This window comes from Bactrocera dorsalis, chromosome 2 (assembly GCF_023373825.1).
Source record: "Bactrocera dorsalis isolate Fly_Bdor chromosome 2, ASM2337382v1, whole genome shotgun sequence".
Classification (NCBI taxonomy): domain Eukaryota; kingdom Metazoa; phylum Arthropoda; class Insecta; order Diptera; family Tephritidae; genus Bactrocera; species Bactrocera dorsalis.
Window position 1 is genome coordinate 24,087,045 of NC_064304.1, and position 27,447 is coordinate 24,114,491.

The 27,447-nt window shown below is 32.1% G+C and overlaps 1 protein-coding gene across 2 annotated transcripts; it reads left to right on the top strand.

Annotated features, from left to right (window-relative positions):
* The first annotated feature begins 1,872 nt into the window (after window positions 1-1,872).
* On the top strand, window positions 1,873-25,901 carry LOC105231023 (elongation of very long chain fatty acids protein 7). 2 transcript variants are annotated; one of them, XM_011212104.4, is made up of 5 exons: window positions 1,873-2,241; window positions 21,258-21,343; window positions 23,169-23,359; window positions 23,903-24,146; window positions 24,218-25,901. In XM_011212104.4, exons 2-5 carry the CDS (start codon window positions 21,286-21,288, stop codon window positions 24,739-24,741), a joined length of 1,017 nt encoding a protein of 338 aa, XP_011210406.2. In that variant the 5' UTR covers window positions 1,873-2,241; window positions 21,258-21,285; the 3' UTR covers window positions 24,742-25,901. The 2 variants fall into 2 exon arrangements, with proteins under 2 accessions (XP_011210406.2, XP_011210407.2); XM_011212105.4 differs by lacking the exon at window positions 1,873-2,241 and adding an exon at window positions 20,910-21,040.
* The last annotated feature ends 1,546 nt before the right edge of the window (window positions 25,902-27,447 follow it).

Consider the following 27,447-nt stretch of genomic DNA (forward strand, 5'->3'; position numbering starts at 1 on the left):
ATTTTCTTCACTGCGTGCTGGACGCAGTCTATTCGGTCGAATATTATAGAATTTAAACTCGAGATGGGTGACGTTGTTGCGAATAGTAAGGCCAGTAGGCCGATCATGGTGACGAAACACATTCTTTACAGACAGTTTTGTTATGTTTTTGCTTGGATTAGCAGGGAATCATTATGAGCTGCTTCCCTAAGGCCAAGCTTCTTTGGCTCCTTGGACCTGTACCCTCAACAATTGTACCGTCTGAAGGAAGCAAATGCTCAGAAGCGATCAGCTTTAACCAATAGAAACAGAATAGTGTCGCACAACGATAATGACTCACCAGAAGCTTTGTTAGCTTGGTTAGGAGGTTCTTATACATAAATTTTTTATAGTCCGGACCTGACAATACTTTGCCGCACAGAAGGTGGCTGCTGTTTTACGAGTTTTTCAACTCCGGCTCTGAGTGTATTCGACGCAGTACCCGCTGGGGGAAGCAGAAGAAGAAAGATCTCCACTCTGTTGGAAAGACCAGTTGGAGAAGGTCCTGGCTACGACTAGTGCGCTGTTGTTAAAGAAGAAGAAATCGGCTGTTGCCGCCAACCTATCAAATTGAAGTAAAATATTTCTACAAATGCGCCAAATTTGCGACCAGACAGAAGGAGGATTTTCCATAATGACAAAGCTTGACCTGACATTGCTAGATAGGCTAAGAATTATTTGGAAAACAGTGGCTGGAAAGTTTTGCGTCACCTGCCTTATAGCACAGATCCGGACCTTCTCTGCATATCATTTGTCACGGTCGATGCAGAAAGCCCTCATCGGAATTTGGTGCACATCAGAACAGAGTGATAAAAAGTGACTTGATTTATTCTTGGTCACTAAGTCCGCAGTTCTTTTTGAAAGGAAAGATTGATGAGAATATATTATAGCTTAGATGGGCAATGCTTTGTATAATGCTATTGCACATAGTCTTATTAAATAAACTTTCAAACTTCGAAAAGAAAACCGCCCGAATAATAATATTCATCTAAAATATTAAAAATACTTCGACCGAACTAACTGAAAGTAACTTCATGTGTCTCTACGTAACTCCTGCCATTTCAGCATAGTTCACCACATTGTTGGCATGCAAATTTTTTATTATTCACAACAAATTAGAAACTACTAACTCAAGTTGAATCTGCGTTTAAAAGTTAGATTGTGTATTTTTCGTTTTTGGTTGCAGTTGGATCCGCAAAAGTGTCGGCTACAGCGGCACGGTACGCTAAGTTTAACTAGCTGGCAAACAAAGCCATCTTCTTTGCAAACTAACAAATGCAATAGTTTGTGGAAAATATCTGCGTTACCCCATTACGTTACGGCCACCTTGACCATTTTACTGTTCTCTGTTATTTTCGTGTTACTTTAGCGCGTTGAAATGCAAAACTGAGAATACAAAACTTAAACAAATGACAAAAGCAAAAGCAAAAGAGCAAGACATAATTGCACACGTTCGGCGAATGAAATAATGCAAGATCGCCGCCACACAGACAGCTGCGGAGCCGGCATCGAACATGTTCGATTTAAAGCTTAGCGATGATTAAAGCAATCAGCATACACACACACATACACTCGCATAGTTGAATGTTGACATTGTCCTTAAATTGCTGGCGTCACAACAGCGGTGAGCCGCTCGGCTACGGAGGCGACAATGCGAGCGAAAAGCGCAGACAAAGGCGAACATGCATGCGAGTGTGTGTGTGTGTGCTGCGACAATAATGGTGGACCATTCAGCGTTGCTTATGCGCTTGCAAATAAGCTCGCATGTGTGTGTGTTTGTGGCACGCCTGACTGCGCTCGATTGTGTGTGACGCTGTGCGGTGTCTAAATTTGTTTATTTATACACCTGCTGACACAGAACACGGTATCAGTGTCTTCTTGACGGTCGTAAATGACGGCCGATTTCAGTTTCGGGAATAATACCACTAAATACTAATAAGTTGTTGTTGTTTGTTTGCTATTTTTATAAAAGTGAGTTTTGATTGTCTTGTGGCGGCTACGCACGGACGATAATTCTTAAAGCCCACGACACGCAGCTGTACGCGCTCGCATCTACACGCACGCACGCATACATACTTACGTGTGTGTGCACAACAACCGAATTGAGGGCTGTGCTCGGCAAATTAGCTAATCAGTGCGGTTTGGCAGTGATTGTCACAGTCTGACAGTCTACCAATTTGGCAGAACTTTACGACGGTGTTTTGTTTTTGGTGCGCATAAGAGGTACGGAAGTGTCGAAAATAATTACGGTGTATGAATATGAATTTTCCTAAATGTTAAAAAAAATAATAATTAATATTGTGTATTTAGCATTACATTATTGGCTCATATTTCTCGTATTGAAATTTGTATACACAATTTCTTGCACGTAAGCTTGAAATAGTACGTCTTTCAAAATTGTCTAATTTCGAGTTGTGATTTCTTGTTAGCAAGGATCTCTACGGTTGTGTGTGTATTGCATGTTAAAGTGATTTTAAGCTAGCTCATTTGATTTTTAGCTATTTATTAAAATTTTTCGCACATTTCCTGTTGTAGAATGATATATAAAGTTGTAGAAAAATTAAAAAAAAAAATAAAAAAAAAATTAAAAGAAATTAACTTAAAAGAAATTAATTTAAAAAATTTTTAAATTTTAAATTAAAAAATTTAATTTAAAAAATTTTTAATTTTTACTTTTTTTTTAATTTTTACATTTAATTTTTATTTTATTTTTTATGTTAATTTTTACCCAAAAAAGATTGTTTTGTCTCGGCCTTTTTATTTTTTAGATTTTTTTAATTTTTTTTGTTGTTTTTTGTGTTTTATTTTAAATTGTGATTTCTTATCAGCAATGTTCTTTCTTTGTATATTAAAATAATTGTAAATTGACACATTTTTAACATTTAATTTGAAAATTTTTGCGACTTCCCTGACACAAAATTATATAAAGATTTAGAAAATTGAAAAATAATTTAATAAAAAAAATTTCAAATTTTTCAAAATTAAAAAAAAATAAAAAGGAGAGTTTTTATAAAGAAAAAAAATTTAAAATTTAAAAAAATTTAATTTTTTTGTTGTTTAAAATTTAAAGAAATTAAAAATTAAAAAAAAAATAAAAAGGAGAGTTTTTATAAAGAAAAAAATTTAATTTTTTTCGTTGTTTAAAATTTAAAAAAATGAAAAATTAAAAATTTTGTTGTATTTTTGATATAAAAAACTCTTGTGTTTTCGGTTTTTTACTCGTTATTTTTTTATTTTTTTTAATTCTTTTATTTTTTTTTAATTACTTTTATTCCTTTAATTTTTTGTTGATGTTTTCTTTGTGTTTAAAATTGTGATTCCTTCCTTAAAAGATTCTTTCTTTGTATGCGTGTTTTATATGATAAAGTAACTGTAAACTTACGCATTTGATTTCAAAATTTTAATTTTAAAGTTTTGCGACTTTCCTGACGCAAAACTGTGTATATAAAGTTGTACCAAAAATGAAAAGCAAATAAAAACATTAAACCTTAGATCCGTTTTAAATATTTTTCTTAATTTTTTTTTTTGATAAATTTATTTGGTTTTGCTTTCCAAAATCAATGAGAAAATTGGAAACAAGTTCGTTACTTAAGTCTTTTGTGCAAACCAAGCCGCTAAGCCTTCGCTGCTAACAAACGAGTTCTTCACTTAAGTCTTTTATATTTTGCTTGTTCTATTTTAAATTCAGCGGTGATTTTGAACTTGAATTATTGAAAAAGCGCGTGATTATTTTAAACAAATTTCTCCTTAACCCATAACGTCAATGTACAATTTGTGGCAGGCTATTTTTGAAACTCGCTAACCAAAGCAACTAGTTACCACAAATATTGATTCAAATGATCTAAAATAGCGCTCAGTTGTCACGCTTTTAATCTTATTCTAAATATTTAACTTCTGTTAGGTCTTAATTTTTTCACAATATTTTCTTAGCTCTAATTGCCGTTTTGTTTTGAATTTTTTTTTTTTTTGCTTTGCTAATTCTTTTCTTGCTTAAACGTTCGCTTTTTCTAGTTGACCTTAACCTAAAGTAAACGATTATTTATGTCTAATACGCACAAATATACAAACATACATGCATAATAAATATATTTAGTTATAATTACTAAAGCACATTTATTTCTATGAAGATTTCGAGACATTGACGCTGCTTTGACTTAAACTAGTGTTTATTAGTGGAATGGTGCGACTACTTGTTGTTGTATTGAAATTAAAAATTTGATTGGGTTTAGTATTTTACAGTTTTTTGCCTACATATAAACTCATAGATATCCGTAACAACGCATAAAAAGCCGCAATTTGAATAAACTAAAATCCAGTTGTGCTAAATTTATTCCTCTCATATTTGAGGCTAGAAAAAAAGCAAAAAGGATTGATGTTTTGACAGCTGAAATCAAAAAAAAAAAAAAAAATCATTTGTAAAATGTAGACGGGCTGAAGGTCTTTTATAATGTTTTGGCTCTAGTGTCTTAGTGCCTTAAGGCTATTGAAAGGTTGAGAACCATATCTGTTTTTTATTTAAGAAAGGGAGGGCGAGCACAAATGTATTATCCAAATAATTTCCAATCTAGTATTGAAAACTTAAGTATTATTGTATATATTTTTAGAATCAAATGATTATTAAGGTCAGTTTTTAGCCAAGTTGAGGTCTTTGCTATAAGTCGATGCGTACAGATAAACATCCAACGTTGCTATCGCAATGAGCGTTATATAATACTCAATAATAATCAGGCGTCACTAAAGGTGATCTCTGCATACGAGAGACAAATCGCTTTTGGTGCAAGAGTGTATAAAACAACTGAACAGTCTATTAGATCATAATCAAGTTATTAATGAGTGATTACAATCTTAAAGGTTTAAATATGTAATCCACCTCTCAAGGGACAAAAACAGGCTACTTGTCGTCTTCTGCACTGGTAATTGTGATCTCAAGAAGCACTTATATAACATGAACCTATCTTCTTGTGCGAATTGCCGGTTCTGAGACATGGAGCCTGAAACTTCAGAACACCCGCCGATTGCCTGCAAAGCAGTCTGTGAGCGCAGGATCCATGTTTCCTAAACATCACCTAGCAGTATATTGGAATTTATCATTATGCTGTGGCTAGGCGAGGCGTTGTGACTTAGGATAGGGCACAATAGGCTTTAGGTCACGGTGCAATCCTCATTTATTTATCTGTCTATCCAGTTTTAGATCTATTTAAGACTTATGTTGGTAATTCTATAAAATATTCTTTAGTAATCGCTACATCATTGAATGATAGAGAAACATTGAAGGCAATAGGTTGTTGTTGTTGTGTTTTATGAATAAATTCTTTTATAAAAATGTAACAAAATTTATTAGTTAGGAAAAATAATAGTTTTTTTATGATATATGTACATGATATTTTGGCCCATCAAACTATAGTAAAAAAGCCTATGGGTATCATGATTTGACAGAAAATATTATCATCTTAATATATCACTACTGTTTGATATATCCTTAAAGGAGCTATTGCCACCGAGACATCCAAAAAGATTGATATGCTTGTGGTATGACTTTCATGATTAATTCACTTCATCATTAAAGAGAAAAAAAAACAGAATTACCTTAAGCTTAAAATTATTAGTATTATTAGTTAACAACGAAAACCAAGGCAATTAGCTCCAAGTTTCAACGTGAAATTCGCCAATTAAAAAAATAAAAAATAATCGGTTCTTACTTTTATAAAGGCAAAGAGTTGCCGACTTATGTTCTTACACAAAGGCATCACCTTATTTGAGCAATGTCTTAGTCCATTCTTACGCCAGTCCTGTCTATATACACGAAAAGGACGCTGACTTTTATCCGGCCAAGTATTGTAAATGCGGAAGGCTCTTCAAAACTATTTGGGCAATGCTTTTTGTCACTACAACAACTACAAAAATAATGTATTAGTTATGACTACGTGTTTTAGTTTCATTAATTTTCACTTCAAACTGATTTTTGTCACTGAAAACGTTTGAGCGATGGATTTGAAGACGGATGACGGAACGTGTGACAAATATACTTATATACATTACATTATATTTTTCAGCCGTAGCTCCGCAGCTTTCTTCCAAAGAGTTCTTGATCTGATTCATTTTCTTGTTGTTATATTTTTTTGTTCTTTTTTACCTAACAAGTGAGTGAAAAAAATGGGAGTACTAATTTGCATTTAATGTAAATTATTTCCCGCTTGCCTAGTTTGGTTGTCGCCGCACTTAGACGTGACTTAATTCAATAAATTCAAATAGCTCAAGTACCTGTTTTATTGATTTTTTTATTTTTTTCGTAGTTTTTTTTTAATTTTTTTCATACGGATAAAATTATGCTTTAAGTAAATTAATGAGCTATAGCTCAGCTATGACTGGCTGTAGCAAGGGGGTTGGGTGCAGGCGATAGTGACGACGTGTGAAGAAAAAATACGCTTGTAATGAGTGGGAGCGGAGGTGAGAGGGTGAGTGAATGCGGTGAGGTGCCGTGTGATGGAAGGTTATGTTGATGAGCGCTGATTGCTGCTCATCTGATTATGGGCAACTCGGCTGACAAATAAAGTCAACGGCAATGGCCAGACAAGGCGAATGGCTGACGTGCGATTGGGAAACAGTCAGTTGAAGTGAAGTGAAATCGAATTAGAATTTAAAATAAAATGAAGTCTGGCAAGAAATAAGATCAATAAAGCAAGCTTGTCAACGGTACGACGTAAAGAAAGGTGACGAAGGAAGTAAGCACGTGTTGAATTTGTATGCCAATTAAGTGTGAGCGTTATGTAAGAAAGAAGGAGAGGAAGATAATGAAATGAAATGATTTCTAATAAAATGTTTGCCACGTTTTTCGTGTTGTGTTGAGTTGAGTGAAGTGAATTTGGAATTTAAAAAATTCATATAATTTTGCATTTCTGTACATTTCTTGCTTGCAGCAATTTTCTAGCGCAAATTAAGAAGTCAAACCTTCTACTCGCACGTTGTATCCATTTTCGGTATTTAACAAGCGTATGATTGCCTTAGCGCGTATAATTTCTGTTTACTCGTTTTCATAGTTTTTTTTTGTGGATTTTTTTGTTTTCTTGTCAGTCTAAGTGCTGTGGGAAATGACTTGTAGTGTCAGTCGAAAATAGCAAACAATTTGTAGGGTTCACACATAAATAACGCCAACGACAGCAACAATTTCAGCGAGTCTGACGACGCTGTTGACTTTGACGTTGATGCTGACACTCGTCGCCTAGTCAGCGGTGATCGGATGTTGCGCCTTCAGCGGCCGCAAATAAACAAACCCAAAAATGTTTTAAAAAATAGGGAAGGAAAATAGTTAGAAAAAAAGTATACTAAACGAATGACGCTGTCGGGCTGCTTCATGCATAATTGACGGATATTTACTAAACAAACTGTGTGCACAAGCGCACGGACTCGGAGTAAAGTTTGGAGGTTTAAAGGCTTTGGTAAAAGCAAAGTTTACGGGATGATATTGATATCAGCATTGGATTTCGAATTCTGCTGTGCTCTAACTTTTAGTTTTATTTTATCACTCTTGCAAGTTTGTAAGCTTTGCTTGTGTTTTGTTTTTGTGAAAAGACAAATTTTGTATTAATTAAGGTAGTCATAACATACATTTTCTAATAGGACACTCACAAATTCTCAAGGATATTCAATTTTTCAATTAATTTTTTTTTTTTTACTTAATTTTAAGTACAATTCAAACAATTAAGTTCTCAATATAACATCATTCAAATGGCATTCAAATTTTGCCGAAACTAATTTGATTAACCAAATTTTTAAGAACTTTCAATATTGACTTCTAAAGCTTCTGGAGGCCACAATTTCTTGAAATAATCAAATCTCCAAACTTTCCTCGCAATAAATCGGTTGTTACACGTGGCTGTATGGCACTTAGCCCCGTCTTGTGGGAACCAAATGTTGTCAAGGTCAACTTCTTCCGATTGCGGCCATAAAAAGTTGATCTATACCACTCTCCAGTAACAGTAAAAGTGTCACTGTAAATTTCGGTGAATGTGATGGTTGTTCATAAATAATTTGTGGATTTTCTTCGCACCAGAATCGATAATTTTGTTTATTTACCGCACCACTCAGATGAAAGTGAGCTTCATCAGAGATGATTTTCTTAAAAAAATCGTTATCGTTTTGAAGTTGTTAGAAAGCAAATTCCCGAATCCTACGGTAATCCAATGGCTTCAGTACTTGGGTTGAAACAATTTTACACAGATGCAAACCCAAATCCTTTCAGAAACTCTGCCAGGTTTGAGGTACTGCCAATTCTTGTGAACGTCTTGGAATCGACAAATTGCGGTCTTCTGCAACATTTGTCTGAATGTCATCTTTGTCTTATTGGCACTAGAACACTACGTAAAGAAAATTTACGCTCGAAATATGCAACAATTCGACTAATAGCCAGCACAGATGAACGATATGATTATGGTCATAAATAAAATGGCAACGGCGCACAAAAAGTTTCAAAATTTAATCGTTTGTATATTTATATCTTTCCATGATGAAATTGTAAATATACTGAAAAGAAATTACAGTTTATGACATATTAAAAATAGCCGAAACAACATATATAAATCATATCATCTGTATTGGAAAATGGATTTCGTCAAGTTTGTGGTGGCCGTGTGGTAGCCACTTTGACTAAGATGCTCTAAAAAATTAGCTGACAACGTCATAGTCATATTTTAATAATGCTTTAAGAGCACTGTTTTCATGAACTTGTACAACAAAAGTATAAGAACTGGTCGAATGTCCTCTTCCCCGATGCACCTAATATTATTTATAAAAATACCAAGTAATTTACTTCTACAGTCCCTGGCCAAATTATTAGACGCATCACTGATTTTTTCGTAGTTACCTATTTTAATAGCCTTTTTAGTGTAAAATAATGAGACAAACCTTAATTTTTATAGCCAAACCTTTTTGACTAATAGTATTCTTTACTTATTTTCAAAAAAAGACGTAACAATAATAAACAATAGTAGGTAGGTAGGGTTATGACAGCGAGAAGTCGCATTCATGTTTGAACATGATCCGGTTGCGTGCGTGATTACTAACAGTGTGGATGTATTTCAGTATCGTTTTTGTATTTGCAACATGACTTTCTCGGGTGTTTATTTTGTTTAGAAAAGTTATTAACGTGATTTTTTTTCGTTTTCTTATCTTTTAAGATGGGTAAAGTGGGGGACATTTCACCACGCAAAAAAGCCGAAGTCAAGGCTCTCATTAATACAAAACTGTTTTCAAACCGTGAAATTTCACGAAGATTGAAGCTGTCTGAAGCTATTGTGTGACGTATTAAGAAAAAAGTTGAATCATGGGAAGATTTGAGTCCGAAAAGAGATAACTGATAACTGATATTTGCATAAAAATCAATAGTGCGTCTAATAATTTGGCCAGGGACTGTAGAAAAATTGGGCTTTAACCTCGTTTCTGTCCAATTTAGACAGTAGATTATAACACCCAATGTTACTGGAATCGGTTCTTCAGGCCTTTGGGAGTGGCGATTCGAACAAGCAACTGCTATAAATATAATGGGCTGGCATAATGTAGTATAACCAGAATAAAAGAGAGTTAAACAGATTAAGATGCTCTCTCGCTGTATTGCTACCTTTTCTTTTTGCTCAATTGGCACAGTTCAGACTTCTAGTTGGCTACTGATATTTTTGAAAAACATTTCTGAACTCAGGATATCCTAAACTCGAAATTCTTAGGTAGGCGCCTCTAAACAGCATAATTAACATACATACATACCTACACATAGTGCAACGAAGCATCATACAAGTATATTCATGCTGTATTATATTTTGCTGTATGTCCATAAGAAATATTTGCATAGTAATTACAGTGTAAACTTATTTAAAAAGAATTACAACAATGTAAACATATGCTAACACTAAACAAAAACATACCTTTAGGCAGACACCTACACACCCGCATATATTACATACTATGTTGTAAATTACAAAAAAACAAAAAAAAAATGGAATGCATAACAATTACTTATGTTCATACGTCGGCTTTGACAAACAAATATAACTTCGACATTTCATTACAGAAAATCATTTAAATATTTACATGTTAAGTGCAAGTTTACACAATAAAAGTGTCAACACACATATTAATAAAGTGTCAACAATTTTCAAGCTTGCAATAAATGACGGCGGAAGAGTGTATACTAGCTAACTGTAAAGGGAAATTTTTTAGCACAAATTCTCTTACAGCTACACATACATACAAATGTGACATATATGTAAGTATGTATGCACTTTATTTGAATTTTGCACTTAAAAGTGAAAATTAATGCTTGAGTGATAGTGCCAGCAATATTCTCAAGCCTATAATTAGTCAATGCCTAAATAAATAGCATTATATTTTACATAAGTATTTACAAGCTTATAAGTATGATGCATCTGTAGTAAGTGGAAATATTCACACTTTTAAGTGCACTTAATATTTAAGAATACTCTATTCTATTTACCTTTTGCTGGTTTTTAGTGAATAAAATGTTATGAATGATTTTGTTGTTAAGTAAATTTGTTTTTGTATAGTGGGAATAGTGTCACAATGTAGTTTGCATATACAAATATACTTATGTGAGTTGTACTTTCATTAACTTGCACTAAGTTTTTGAGATCTCATTGTGTCTATTTGAATAAAGTGTTGAACAATTGACTGAATTGTGGGGTCATGGGAACAACGGCTTTACCTGTTTTTCACAGAAACATAACTGTTTGGAAAAAAATGGGTGGAAGTGCGACTCAAGCTAATCGCCTGCAAAAAATGGTACGTCTCACGATTTTTAATACTTTCAAAATGCATAATAACTAGTTGCCACAGATCGCATAGAATTCTTAAGGCTGTTTGGTTAAACTTAGTATATTACAGTAGTTAAGTTATGTTCGATGGCTGATCCAGAGGTCACATTTTGACTACTGAATTGTTGTGAAGCCATATAAATATAACTCCTGTAATTGGAACATAGAAATTAGCAAAAAAATCAGATGACATCCAGGCCAACCTTACAACATGGACGCTAATAGCGCAATGGTCTGTTAAAACACTCATAACTTGGGAGAGGCTAGCATTACAGAGGGAAAAGATGCTGATAGCTGAGCTAGAGTACACTTTCTTGCCAGCTCATCAGCTTTACAGTTGTCTGCGACTCCGCTGTGACCTATTGAAAACGAGGTATTCCTTATTTAACCAGCTCTAAATGCACGGTTTGTGAGCGCAATATTAGTATCGCCGCCCTGTTATCAGAGTAGATTGCCACTTCTACTCAGGGTGCGTTCCGGAACAGTGAAATTACGGCTACCTTAATGGCCGCAACCTCACGTTGAAAAACATTGCCATAGTCAGGTGGTCTAAAAATGAAGTTGATAGAGAGTTCTTGACAATAAACTTCTCGACCAACACTCCGCTCAAGCTTTGACCCATCCATAAAGAAGCATATAAAAATAATGGTTTTAAGAGAAATTTGCTTAACATTTTTGTTGAGTCAACTTTACCACTCAATTTAGAAGATATTTTATTGTGGAACTATTTAACATTCGATCAGAACTGTAATGATAAAATTATAACTATCAAGTTGCCGTCAATTTGAACTTGAGTTAAAGCTCTTCTGAGTCACTATCAGCGCAGCGTTAGAGTACACAGATAATACATAAAATCATTTATTATCTCACCTAGGTAAACAAAGCTAATTTGTGTGGGCTTTTAAGAACAACAAAAGGTTAAAATATATACACCATATATCCCACGGCACAAGCAGCCAATTTGAGAATTATTTCCAAGCAATTAAAGCGATTGCGATGCGCGACCATTTGCACTTTTTGCTGTAATTAAAACTAAAGAACAATACAGTATAGTGTTTGGCGATAAAATAAGACATACTTACATATGTAGCTAACACCTTTTCAATGTCCTCAATGTTGCCACAAATTAACCAAAAAGATGGTAGATAAGTGCAGCATCAAAGTGGCAAAAAAGTGACAAACCCCTTAGGCGTCGTGTTCTGGTGAGAAGTTGTATAAGCGACCACAATTCGATGACAATTTGTTGTATATTATGGGGAAATACTGTGAACAAAAAAATATTAAGTAAGGGAAACACAGAGAAATATATATATCATAATGTGATTCTTGTTGTCTACTTTTATTCTTCAATGTAATGAGTTATCAAAGGTTCTAATGCGTTTTGGTAGTTAACAATAAAACACATTTAGTCTTGAGATGACAAAATTAAAAAAAAAAAACAGAAATAAAAAAAAAACTTCGGCAGCAGCGCGACTATAATACCCTTAAAAACTTTTTATAGCAAAAAAAGGTAAAAACGTCGTCATCTCGATTTTGTTTGATCGGTTTGTATAGCAGCTTTATGTTGTGGTTGGCTGATTTGAAGAAAAAATAAACCAGTTTTATAGCCTTGCATTCGGCATTAACTCCTGCTAAATTTCGTGAAGATATCTGGACTAATAAAAAAGTTTTCTATACAATATCTTGATTTGGACCGGACAGCTTGTATGACAGCTCTAAGCTATGGTGGTCCGATATCGACTATTCCGGCAAATGAAAAGCTTCTTGGTGAGAAAAAATTTTTGCAAAATTTCAAGTCTACAATTCTAAAACTGACGGATTGGTTGGCAGACAGCTAAATCAAGGAAGCTGATCATTTAAATATTTATTTTATCGAATCTCCGCCGCTTTCTTTCAGGTGTGACAAGTTTTTGACAAACTTATAATAATATGCGTTGCTTAGGGTATAAAACTTCTACTTCTTCCTTCTCTTCATTGCAATTCTTTAATCGTCTTTATATTAAATGGCCACTCAACTTCTGCATTTGGCAATGAATATTTAAATGTTCTTGTAATTGCTGAAGTTTATTGTTGTCAGCTAGTTTTTATTTAAAAATTTATATATACACTTATATACATACTTATGTATGTATGTATATACATATGTGTCCTATAGCTTTATGTGAAATTTATTGTGTTTTTGAAGCTGTAAACTCGGCTATAACCGCATAAGCGCTGTCTACGCCAATTAAGAAGAAGAAAATATATTTGAATCTCAGTTTAATTTGCGGAAGATGGCAATAACAAAGATTGTGTCATATAATTGTGTTATATAACTTTCGCAGAGAATCAAAGCTGTGGGAAACAAAAGAACAACACGCTGTATAATTTTTGCTTATAATTATTTATGCAAAATCTTTTCTTGATTTTTGCAATTCTTTAGATACAAAGTATCAGAAACTGAAAGAAATGAGCCAGCTGATGGCACGTGCTTTGTGCGCGCGCCTATAATATTCAAATTAGACATTAACATTTAGCATTTATAATTAATTAACAAACACGCCTGCAAATAGAACTAAAAACGAAAGCAACGAAAGAAAATAAATGAGAAAAAATTCAATTGAAACAAAGTGTCAAAATTAATATAGAATGGTAGAATGATAAATTTGTACATAAATATTTTTTTTATTCTTTTTTTTATATTTTTTCTTAGTCTTTATTTTTAACTTAATTTTGTTTTTGAATATTCAGTTTAAATTTTTTATGTTCTTCGGGGATTTTTGCTCTGCAACAAAGTTGCGGCGAACAAATAAAAAGCAATTTTGCTATTTTTTGCCACTCTTTCGCTCGCTTGTCCATTAGTTGTCTTCCGTGTATGCTTTTTTCTTCACCTATACACACACACACACACACATTTATTTACATTTCTATTTTTAGGTATATGGAAGAATGTGGCTACGCAAAAATTCCTGATTAGTTATTCTAAGCGCGGCATGTGCACGAGGGCGCTTTTAAAAATAAATAAAACTCATAACTACAAGGCTTATATTTGTTGTAATAATGCAAAAAGCCTATACACGCTGATACTCGCATATGAAAGCGCGCAGAGAAATATTTCTGCTTTACATTGTAAATGCTGAACACACGCGCTGAACACACGCACTGACTGCGTCACATAACACGCTGTTGTTGTGGGTGATATGCAAATAAAAGTTGTTGATCCTTAAATGAAATTCCTTGTAAACCTATGCGTTGACAGCGCGTCTCTATTTATTGCGTATATGCAAAAGCCATGATTTCCTGATTATTTTCCAGAAATAGTTTGTATGTTAAGCACATAGAAGAGTCCTTTTGCTCACATTTGCTTTCCTGCCGCTGAGAAAGTCTATGAGCGCACAATGCATGCAAATTTCTAATGATATCAATCATTACTTTGCCGCTGACGCACTTTTCGCATGCTAATGCACTTGCGCACACACTCACACAGACACAAGCCATTTACATGTAAATATTTATTTATTACTATTTGTGCGCTCTCGCATGTTTTATTGAGCGTTGAACTACAACCGTTCAATTGACAATATTTGCGCAAATTAAAAGGCAATTAATTTTATTTGCTTGAGAACACTATTTGCGGCACTTAAGAATACTTTTTATTTGCTTGTAGAAAATTGAAATAATGTTTTTTTACAGTTTATTTTTAATATATCGTTATTTACTGCAACTATTTGTTTAGCGTTCTAACGATAAGTGATAGTAATAAGAAGATTTAACATTTAATGTTATATGCCGATGTTATCCTTCGGGTGCGAGTTCGCTGCTTAAGTCTTTTGTTAAGTGCGTATGCTAATTTCCTATTGGCTGAGCATATAAATTGTCAAAATTTTAAATATTTCTCATACAAAATGTATGCACATGAGCTCGGTTCGGTGACTCATATGGAAATCACAGTTCGACACAAGATTTAAAAATAAGTTAATTTAATATTCTTCAATTTTATGTTTTATTTTTGTGGGTGTTTCAGCAATTTATTAGTATGCTAAAGTAGTTTATGACTGTAAATATTGGACTTTAGTACTCAATTTAAGCAGTAAAACTGATAAACATATAACAGTAGTGGGTGTGTGTTTTTTTATTAAATTTTTTTAATTTTCATTTTAGTCACTCTAACGTTTATTTTTATCATCTAAGCGAAAAAATTTTGCACAACATAAAATTTCACCAACCTTGAAGCGTGATTTGTCGGAAAAGTTGGACCAAAATTACTCGAATTCTGCAATGAGTTTGATTATTATAAACTTCTAACAAGATTTGCAGCATTTCGTACCGAATTTAGGAAAGATATTGAGTTTTCAAAACCTAGTTTGTTCTAAATCATTAAAAAAGTGATCGGTTAGGTTAATCTGCTAGGCTTATGGGTCACGCATAGTAAAAAGTGCTGACTATTTATGGAATAAGACCACAAATGAAAACGTTTTGAAACTCTGCAGCTTATTTCTGACTTGTGGCAAGTCGCCTAAAAAATGAGTGTTGGCTCAATTAAAAACAAAAGATAAAAAAATTAATAAAACATGTGGAAACTTTCACTCAAATCTTTCTATAGCTTTGTCGAATATAAAGTTAAATATAATTTTTAACCGATTTTCCTATAGATGTCTCTAGGGTCAAGCACTGGTCGATTAAATCATTTTATACCGATCTTGGACATTGTCACTATTTGAGCCGAATTCTCGACATTTGCGGGCAATTTTGCTTTTCTTTTTTAATTCCAAGAAAAGTGCGGCTGAGGACCCGTCCACGCTTTACTGAAGCTGACACATACTCGTACATAGACAATATTAGGTATTAAAAAAATATAGAACTTTTGTACAGCAACTTGTATTAGTTTACAAAAAAACTTACACATTCTAACAAATTATTTGTAAAAATTTAACTTTTGGATAACTATTGTAGAATAAATAAGCTGCTTTTGTACATAAACATTTTTTTCATGACTATCTGAACATGAGCACTTGATACAGCGACTGCTGTAGGCTTCTTATTAACACTCTTACTTGTTCCAAGCTGATCGTTTGAGTTCTCAAACTTAATAGTGACTCAAACAACATGGAAATATTTTGATAATTATTCATTGCTGTTTATCTATTTATTTTTCATTTAAATAATAATTTTTTTGTTTACATAAATTTTTAATTTCTGTTCTGTCCTGTTTTTGGAACAAAACTACCAACTATTACAAAAGTTAAATATTTTCCTTTCAAATTTCTTAATAATAGCTAAAACCTGTAAGCAATTAACATAAACTGTATATTATGCTAACGAAGCAGTTCCTCAACACTTCCGATTTCCGAAGTAAAATGACGTCATTTGTTTAGTGATCCGTAAACGGCCGGCTGTCTCAATGAAACCGAAACGAACAATGAACTCGAACTTCCTTAGCCATAAACGAAAATCTTTAGGTATTTGTATATTATGGTAACAAATAATATACATGTAAGTCGATAATGAAAATAAAAATAGAAAAATAGATAAATAAATGTAAAAAATAAACAACGGCCGATTTGGCAATACTTTAAGGCACCGCTTAGCAGCTAACCACCGCACCAATTGCTTAAGCACTTATTGGTACACACTGTTATTTAGGCACAAACATTCACTCTCTAAGCACACACCGCTAAATATATGTATGGCAAACTGTATTCTTAGCTAAAGCGCTGTCTAACTTATTCTAAGCCTAACGACCGTTGCTCGAGTGAGTAAGTTCACAAAGTGGTGACGGTGAAACGTGTTTGAGCCGCCCGCTGACCTTAAGCGCAAGAAGTGCGTACGCCGTTGGCAGCCGTCCAATTCGCATTGCCTTTATGCATGGATTTACATATAAGTGTGTGTTTTTATTTACATATGTAGTTATGAATATATTTGAACTACTAGGGTGGTTGAAGTTCCGTAATAAAAGCCGCAACTTTTAAGTTCTAATTAGTGCCTTTAGCTTTCTGTTCTCATACTAAAAGAAGCTAGTTGAAAAGGAAATTTAGTTACGAGGGCTATCAATTTATTACGATCAGCGATAGGCAGCTTCTTTTACATTTGCCTCGAGAGACGAACAAGTTTACTTCTAACCGCTGGAAGAGGCTGGTTTTTGCATTCCATAAATATTTATGAGACATAGTTTTTAGATTTTAAGCGAAGTTCATGGCCTTTTATTCACCGCCAAAAAGTTATAAATATATAGAATATCAAACGAAGGGTCTCAAGCAGGTTAGAAGTGGTTATACATGTATAAACTTGTGGCTGAACGAGCTAATTGATTAATGAGATAATAGGGCTAATTTACTTATAACAAAAGGGGTAAGAACCAATGTACCGTTAAATACTTATAATAAAAAACAAGTTTTGTGCCTAATGTGACACGCGAGCGACAAAAATTCCTCAGGGCTTGCCATAAAGTATTCATATAAAGTATAGTATTATACATATAATATATCGCAATCAAATTTCTAAAACAAGTAAAACATATTTTCTTCTATTCCACTCGAGTACCATGATTTTATATGAAATTATTTATATTTATAATGAAATTATTTTTAAGCACATAAATAATGTTATTATTTATTTTTGCCAATTTTTTAATATCTTATACTTTTTATTAATCAATTTGTATGAAGTATTTTTTTCAAACATGTGGCAACCCTTAGTAAAATATCTCAAATTAAGAGAAATGTGCTCACATTTATTAAACCAAAATGTAATATTCATCTGCTTAATCAATTTAATTATAAAAAAATTGAAGACAGGTGGCAGCACGTACCAAAGTTTGTTCCACATATGTATATTAGCGATTTACCGTGAATTAAAAAATTTAATTTAACTTCTTTAAAAATCTCAGACTCAGCTTACTTTTAATTAAAACTTTTTTTTTTAATTTATTTAAAAATTTCAGACATGTGGCAATCATTCTCCAAAAGTCGCATAACAACATAAATGTTTCTCAAACATGTTTAAACATTATTTCATAATTATTTTATAATTGATTGTTTAAGTGAATAAAATGGTTTGATAAGTGGCAGATCCAAATTTGAAAAAAAGTGGCAACATTCCAGTCTGCTAATGTTATATTTTAAAGACTAATTTTTCTTTTCGTTTTATATACGGAAATTAAAAATTACTTTATCGTATTTAATGGCACTAATTTTTGTAAACAGGTGGCAACATTACTTAAAATATTTTTAGGTGTAAGCTTTCTTAAACCTCACGAGTACTTAGTTGAGAATTTTTTTTCCTTTTAAACTTGAAACAGGTGGCAACCTTCTAACTAAATATGATCATTTATTTCACTTTACCACTCCCACAGTGCATGTGCTATCAAATCCTTTGTTTCCTCTAACCAGTCCTACTGGGCTGATGCCATATCAACCTGCTACTGCACACCGGCACACCATTTGATGCAACTACGCCGGTGAATTCTATTACCATTTGTTTTATGTTCTCCAATAACAACAACACCATAAAGTGATTAAAAACTTCAATGCGAAAAAAGTCGTGTGCCTTGACTTCGATCTTGTGAATTTTTGCCCAAGTGTCAATTTGTTGTTGTTATTTTTTTCCAATTTTATTTCATTTAATAATTTTTCAGTTTAACTTATTGCCACTTGTAGACAATTTGTTGTTGTTGTTGCATATTTTAGCCGCAAGCGCATATTGCTATGCAATTTTCAGCACTCTGCGGTAGCAGTTGCATAGCTGCATGCATGCATGTGTGTGTGTGTGCGCACACGTGCTGAGTGGTATTGGTGTGGCATTGCACGAGGTGAGGTTCTTTGCTAAATTCACCAATAATTTGCCGCACAAGGCCGCGCTCGAGTCAAACGACCAAACAACCAACAGCTGTTGTTGAGTGCCATCCAATGAACGTGTTCAGCTTGTTGAATGCCAAGTTCTAAGCTATTACAGAAATGGCAGTTGGCATCGAAATTATTGTATGGCAGCAAAACTTCCAAGCATGCTAGAACATTGCAAGCTTTTGCATGTGTATGTGTGCAATTTTTTTGCAATTTTGCGGTGGCATTAACCAAAATTTGTCATTGAGCTCCCGTATCGGGTGTAATAAACGTTGGTAATTATTGCTGTTGTTGTTGTTTGTTATTAATGTTGGCGCAAGTGTTTATTAATTGTACAAGTGATGCTTATTTACAAAGCTGCATTACTTTGGCGGTTAATGTTCTTTTATGGTCTTCTCGCCAAATGCGGTGTCGCCGTGGGAACTTCTCGTGCAGTGTTTTTGTTTTTTTTCTTTTTATGAAAATATTTAATGAAAGGATATGAGGTTTTTAAAAAATAAATTTAATTTTTTAAGTTAAAAGTTCGAGCCTTCGTCATAAAAAAACTTCTTTAATAGTTCCACAACAGCTTGATCATCAAATAGCCAAGTCCTTGCTAGCTTTTTGACACGATTTTTAGGTTTGACGCACAGAGTGATGTTGTTATATATCTAAATTACATAATTTATTAGTTGAAAACAAGCATCACATTTAAATATATTGTTTATTATTTTGCGTTACATGAAATTTTATTGCCAAAAACTCAAGCTTAGAAACTTATATAAAATATTTCCAGCAGTAAGTTAGTAAAAGCACTACTTTTCTATTTCTAATTGACTCATAAATGTCTAATTAATAGTAAATATAATAAATAAGGAGAAAGCTTAACTCAAATTTATTTTTGAGTTACGTGAGCGATGACCTAATGAACTCATTTGTCATTTTATATTGTTAAATATATGATGTAAGCAAATTGAAGGCAATTTACTAATATTGGTGGAACGATGATGAGAATCATCTTTAATACAAACTGGAACTACTTTCCTACATATTAATTTGTAGAACAAATTTATCTTTTGCTATCTTTCTGTCAATCAGTTTCCCTTTTCCATTTTATGCTTGACTAAATTGGAAAGACTTTTTGGACCGAACTTATATTGTACTCGACTATACGAGGTTAATATTAGTTCTGTAAGTTTCCCACTGGATTCAACTTGCAGTATAGATACTCCATTTGTATGAGATTAAGATCAGATATGCAGGTTTTTCTAGACCCAAATCGCCCTAAACTCACTCGATATAAGACACTCAATAGATTATTTAGGACTCCTGCACTACTCTCGCAAATTCTTAATTCATAATTTTGTAAATATTTGTGACCGATAGATTTTTTGTGGTCCTTTGTTTTGGATCCAAATATTATAAAACCATTTTTTAACTTTTCAGCTAATATTCTTGCTATTAATTAATGTATCTGCCTAGAGCTTATACACGTATTCCAAAAAATTTGTATTCTTTTAAAGTAAGTTTCCACATATAGAATTAGAGTCCTCACATATAGTTTTTATCTAATTTAAAACGATTTTGGCACAACCTAGCAACGCATAGTGGGTTATATAAGAGAAATATGCCACTGTTGCAGTTGAGTTGCTTGGTTGAAGAGCTAAACTGTTCTGACCAACCGTAAACCGTCGTCTGATATTCCAAATTTTGGAAAACTGTTCTCTAGTTTCATAATCAAGAAAAGTTTGCCATAAGCCTATGCCGGCTATAAAGATATTTTTGAATTTGTAACGAAGTCGAAAATTTTACGACTTTCAGATATTTATCTGCAGTATTATGTTATCTTAAACCTACAAGAGACCACCTAATCGAGTGCTGCACGATATTCTTTGAAATTATCATAAAATTGTTAAATATAAACTGAGCGCAAATTTTACATAATTAACCAGGGTGGACCGTTCAACAATGCTCACATGTGCTGGCAAATGTGTATTATATAATATAATTTTTTTTTTTGCTTCTTTTCGAATCTGCATAAATACTTGTCTGTAAGAATCTGCTGTAGCAAACTCGTTGCCGAGCATATCTACAAACGCTCGCTCGTTTCTCAAATCTAATTCAATATTCAAAGCACAGATTTTCGAATGCTTATTATTATTTTAACTATGGATTTGACTATTTTGACGTATAAATTTACTAGTATACATCGTATGTACTTATATAAACCGACACATACATACACAGTCATTGTTCATGTCTGTCAGTTTGTGAGCTAGAAAACGCTTAGCACGGACTAATTCTAGCAGTCGCTGTTAGAATTGTGAATGCTTTCGTGCGGTGCAGTACTCACAGCACGGACGCAGCGCTGAAAGTTCGAAATATTGCTACATATTGCAAAAAAGTGTAATAAATAATTTTAAAAAATTTAGCTGTGCTACATATTCATATAAAATAGCTGCAATTGCATTAGAATTTCATGCGCGTTTCGATTCATTCATTTCAATTTCAATAAAATAATAAAAAAGGAAAATTTATATTCTGTGTCGTGTTGTTTAATTCATAAAAGTGTTGTCTGCTTAATTCATATGTTTAACAGGTGTTTAATTTTTTTTATTTATAGAACGAGACACATACATACAGTCACGAAAATGGCGACCTATATGAAAATTTTCAATGAACGCATATCCGGCCTCTCGAAGGGTGTTGGTGAGTAATTTTGCATTGAAAAGCGTTAAGTCGAAGTGCATATGGTGAATTGATAATTATTAAAGCGTGGTGAAAGTGAAAATTCGTTTTTGCGTAGTTTTTGGAAAATATGCTACATAACAAAAAAAAAAAAATAGTTTAAGCAGAATTTCTAAAATATAATCCTCAAAAATAAGGAAATTCTCTTAGAATTAATTTCTTTCACAATGAATCAGAATTTTTAGTTTAGTATTTATATTTTTTAAGCCAAATTGAATGTAAAAACTAAATTCATTGAAAATTGGAAAAAAATAATACTTTAGCCTTTAAAATACTTTTGGTGTCAACAATGAACATGATATAAAAATACAATGCTGCGTTTAAGGAAATTTGATTTTAATTTTCATTCAAGCAAAATTTGATACAATATTAAATAATTAAAAAAAAATTGATTGAAAAAATAAAAATTAAAATTATAAAAAAAACTAAAAAAATTAAAACAAATATTTTTATTAGTAAAATAAAAATAATACACTTATTCTAATTCAAATCCATTTCAAGTACAAATTTTTTTATTCGGATATATTAATAAATAAAAACTAGTTATTTTTATAAAATAAAAACTTCGAATGTCTTCATTAAATTATACTAAATAAAAATGTATATTAAATATAGTGACAATAAGATTATTAAAAGATAGTAAAAGTAAAATAAAATAATAGACTAAATGAAAAAATAAAATAAAATGTATATATGTATATTAAATAAAAAAAAATAAATTAAGTAAGAAAGTAAACAAAATAAATAATCCAATTTAATTATAATAAAATAAATTAAAAAAATTAATTTAAAATCAAATAAATCATACTGTAATATATTATATAATTAAAATTAAAATAAATTAAATTAAATAAAAAACGAATGATTTGAAACAAAATAAATTAAAGAGATGATACAAGAAAATAAACTAAATTAAATATAACAAAATAAAATACGAATAATTTGAAAGAAAATAAATTAATGAGATTTATGTATTAATTACTTATAAAATCAACTCTTTTTTTGTTTTATTAAAAAATAATTTAATTAATGTATATATTTTGGTTTATTAGGTACCTATAATAAAATCAATTCAAATAAAAAAAAAAATAAACAAAAAAAAATAAATATTTAAAAAAATAAAATTTAAATATAGTAAGAAAATTAAAAAAATAAATATATAAATAATTAAATAATATAGAATAGTTAAAAATAATGTGGGTTACGAGAAAATATCTTACTCAAATGTTTTTAATTATATTATTGTTTTGTTAAAAAGCTCCTAAATTACTGACAAAAATGTAACGAAATCTAATTTATTATTTTTTTTTTTAATTTTTTAATAAAAAAAATCTTTATTTAATTTACTTTTGTTATATTAAAAATAAAAACAAAGAAAAGCAAAAATAAAATAAAATAAATTAAAATAACATACAATAAACATAATGCTTTTTAAATTATATAAAATAAATAAAATTAAAATTTAAGAAAATAAAAAATAAAATTAAATGTGATACCAACAGTTTTTGACTATTTTTGTTAACTCCGCCTTTGTTTTTTTTTTATTTTTTAATTCTCAAATTTTTTTTTAAATAAAATTAAACGAAACTGTATTTTTTTTATTGCGAACAATTTTTTTTTTAATATTTATATTTTTTTCATAATAAAGAATAATTAAAATTTTATTTCCACATCTAGAAATACTAGAAAGAAAAAAAAATTATTATTTTTTAATATTTATATTCCTCTACAATTTATTTAATTTTTTATTTAAAAAATAATCATAATTTTGAATGCTTCTCTGCAGATGAAACGGTGGATAGCTGGTTTCTTATGAGCTCACCTGGACCGGTAGTTTCAATTGTTGGACTCTATTTGCTCTTTGTGCTCAAAATCGGACCCGCATACATGCGTGATCGTAAGCCATATGATCTTAAGAAAGTCATGGTCATCTACAATGCATTCCAGGTGTGCTACTCTATGTGGATGTGCCGCATGGTAAGCAAATAAGTATATTATATATATATAACAAAAAATTTAAAAACAAGAATAAACAAAAAATTTTATAATCTAAGAATTTTTATATTGATGTCTAGTAATAGTGTTATAACCAGCTAAGTAAAATTAATTTTTCCAAAAAGTTCAACAATTTTACTACTAAACCGGAACAATAGCGTCATTCATTTTTTGCTTTATCTTCATTTGCTTTCTCTCTTGATAAAAGTAAAAAAAAAAACATGGCAACATTTATTGAAAAATAATTATTACAATTTTTCATCAAACCGTTAGTTTCTAAGAAAAATTTGAAGTATTAACCGTTTTACAACTAAATAAAAATATATTTGGCGCTGCTTTATAAGCTGAGAATTCGTGTTAAGAAAACAAGTTGAGTATGGGTTTAAGATTTAGGGACTTTAACTATCGCAACTGTTTGGTATTGTTGGTGTTGTATTTTAAGGAAACAATCATGAAATAACAAGTTAAATTATTTATTTTTTCCTTTCTTGATATAATACTTCACATTTTCCTTTATTCTTGCAGTCAATCAGAGAAAGTAACGTCATCGCCTCGATCCTATCGAAGAAATGTGAGATCGTACGCAATCGTGAACAGAATTTGATGCTTTACTCCGGCGCTTGGTACTATTTCTTCTCGAAGATCATCGATTTGCTGGACACAACCTTCTTTGTGCTGCGTAAGAAGCAAAATCAAGTTTCATTCCTGCATGTTTATCATCACACCATCACCGCACTCTTCTCTTGGGGTTACCTTAAGTACGCGCCTGGTAAGTGAACTGGTGTTTCCACAATGAGTGCCAATTATTTAACTGACACAATTTCACTTGTTTTGTTGTAGGTGAGCAAGGTGTCATCATTGGCATACTCAACTCCGGTGTACACATCATTATGTACTTCTATTATATGGTTGCTGCCATGGGTCCACAATATCAGAAATACCTCTGGTGGAAGAAGTACATGACCACCATTCAGCTCATTCAATTCGTGCTCATTTTGGGCTACATGATCATAGTTGCTGCCAAGGGCTGCAATATGCCACGCGCATTGACATTCATATTTCTCGCCAACACGATCATCTTCTTGTATTTGTTCGGAAAATTCTACCGCAAGACATACAACACACGAAAGGCGGCAGCAGCAGCAGCCGCAGCGAATGGGCACGCAAACGGTCACGCAAATGGTCATGCAAATGGCTATGCCAAGGGTCTTGCGAACGGTTCGATCACTGGGCGCGCATTACTCGCCGCTGCCGGCGGTATGGGCTGCAAGCCGACGACGAACTCACTGCTGGCACATGGCGATCAGATGAAGCATTTGATCGATGTGAATAATAATCACATAAAGTTGATGAAGAGCGAATAAGTGTGGTGAAAAGTGGGTAGGTGGTAGTTGAAAGTGAAGTACAAGGGTGTAGGGGCTATTTGAGGACGGGTAGGGATATGCATACATACTTACACACATTGATGATGATCAAGGCGATCTTAAACGGATGATCAAGTGCAGTTTAAAGTTTGAAATTTTTAAACAATTTTTTGAATTTTTATTTCGTAAATTTGGAAGTGAAATTCGCTCGAAAAAAAACCAATTTTATTCGCGCCAGTTATTTTCGAAAATCAGTAAAAAATTTAAATTTCTAATTAACTGTGTTCTAAGTATAATGAATCACGACTCTAATCTGCAGTGAAAACAATTGATCTTATAAATTTTGCTAAAACTTTCGATTTCCCAATAAGTTTTGTCTTATAAAAAATTAAAAAAAAAAAATCCATTGTTGTCAAAGCGCAATAATAATTGTTTTGTCATTACAAAATATATATGCACCATATCCTACAGTATAAAAAACACACATTTCAATAGCGTTAAGTAGAAATATTTTTAAAACATATTTTATTTTTAAAGCATATTGTGAGAGCTTTTTTATTGGGGGTTTCTTTAGTAGTTAGTAATTACAAACTGTCTTACATACTTAACTAGCAATATTGAAAAGTTCTGTATTAGTCAAGAAAATGTTGAAAAAATTGAAAACGTAAAACCAAAAGAAAGAACTATGAAGACAGCAGTAAAAATGGGCTTGTCGCTTCTTCTGTGATTGTGTGCGTCTGTGCGTGAATGAGCTTATGTGTAAATATATATATATTAAAGTAATATGTAATAGTGGAGTTGTACGTAAAGTATGGAGTTTCCGTAACCAAAAACAAAAATAATAAATAAATTAGTACTATTATGAAGCTATAACCAAATTTTTCTTTCCTTACTGCAGTTTCAAGCAATTCCATCACATTATATGTTCAGGTTTGTGTGTGAGTGTGTGGTGTCTAGAAAGCGGCGAGCCCATTTACTTATATACCTTATATGCGAACTATCTAGTTTAGTTAAGTTTAGTTTTTTTTGTATGATAATTAATAAATATGTATAAATACATATATTTTAAACATTGCTGAATATTTGTATGCCTATTTGTAATTTACCAATTTTGTTCTGAACAGAAATAAACGAAAATTTTATTATCGAAAATTTATTACGGACACGATTTTATTTTTCATTCAAGCAAGTAAGCAAGTTGTTTTTAAAGAATTACAATATACTAATATATGATTACGGGAGATCGCTGGGCTATCTACTTCGGTGCGTAAGATCCTGTCTTTTTTCAAGCATATACTATATATACATGGATTTACGGATTTCCAAAAAATGGTTTTTTTTTATTAACTTATAACTTCTACAACACCTCTAGAATATTTTTCTAAATTTTACGATTGATCCGAGTATTAGCTTTGAAGATACAGCCTTGAGAACTTGTACGCTCGAGGCTACTTTTATTGTCACTCAAGCCTTTGAATGTATTTTTCTCGAAACTGTGTTTTTGAAGTCGGGTGGAAACATTTCTTGAGAACTGCTCAACCGATTTTCATGAAATTTTACACATCTCTTTGAGCTACTAAAGACTTGGATGAAGGTTTTATCTTGATTGCAACATTTTGAAAAAAAAAATATCGCGACATTTTTACTGAAATTTTATTTTTTTGTAAAAATATCTGCCATAAACCCAATATCCATTTTTTTTGTCTTTTCTCCAAGTTTTAATGGCCATGTTTAAAATATTTTGTTCAAAAATTTCAGAATTTCTTTGTTAATAGTGTACTGAGTATGTTCATAACAATACAATTAAAAAATTGTTATAAAATGCTGTTGTTTACTTGACGGAACCCATGTAATCCTTAATCCAATTTTTCATTGAGTTATGGTAAGCCTCGGCCGGGATGACCTTCAGTGCAATCAGCATTTGCTGATTTTTAATTGCTTAAGTGGACACGCGGATGTTTCAATCCATGTATGTAATCGTAGACTCTTTGCAGTATTCCATATTGACCATTTAACTCTGTGGAAGCTATCAAAGAAAAGAATGAGCATCCCCTTGGTTTTTGAGACTTTGACAAGATTTTTCTCGCTTTCGGCTAATTTTTAGTTTTACCACTGATAGTTTGGTTGACAGTGGCTTGAAAGCTTGTATTCGCGAAAAAGTGAACTGGCACACTTGTGCAACATTTTCATAGGTTTCTGGTTCCAGCTGTTATACATATATGAAAGATTCTCTCTTAGCAATGCACGACTATAATGGTGAAAATTACCGACCGAAGGTTCTATTGATTTAATTCCATTTTGTTTCGTATAACTGGTGTTTACGGCGTGACCAAATTTTCTGACAGAAATGACATTTATTGGTTTAAATCTTACAGACCTACTAAACCGTAGGGAATGAGAACGACACCGGCTTCCAATCATGAAATCCTCAAATCATATTTTTGCACTGAAACAATTTTCTTATTTAATCCAAAAGCCGTGCAGCGGAGGCTTAATAGTCCTTTTATTAGATAAAAGTCAAGTTTTAGTTATATAGCCTTCGTCAGCGTTTAGTGATTTTTTTTTACGATAAACGTATTTTAAAATTATATATACATACCTATATCAAAGACTTATTACAAAATATTGTTTGTCCGGTTGGAAGGAATTCAGAGTGCACCACACTTCGATACTCGAAGAAAACTGTTAACGTGCTTTTACGTGGTT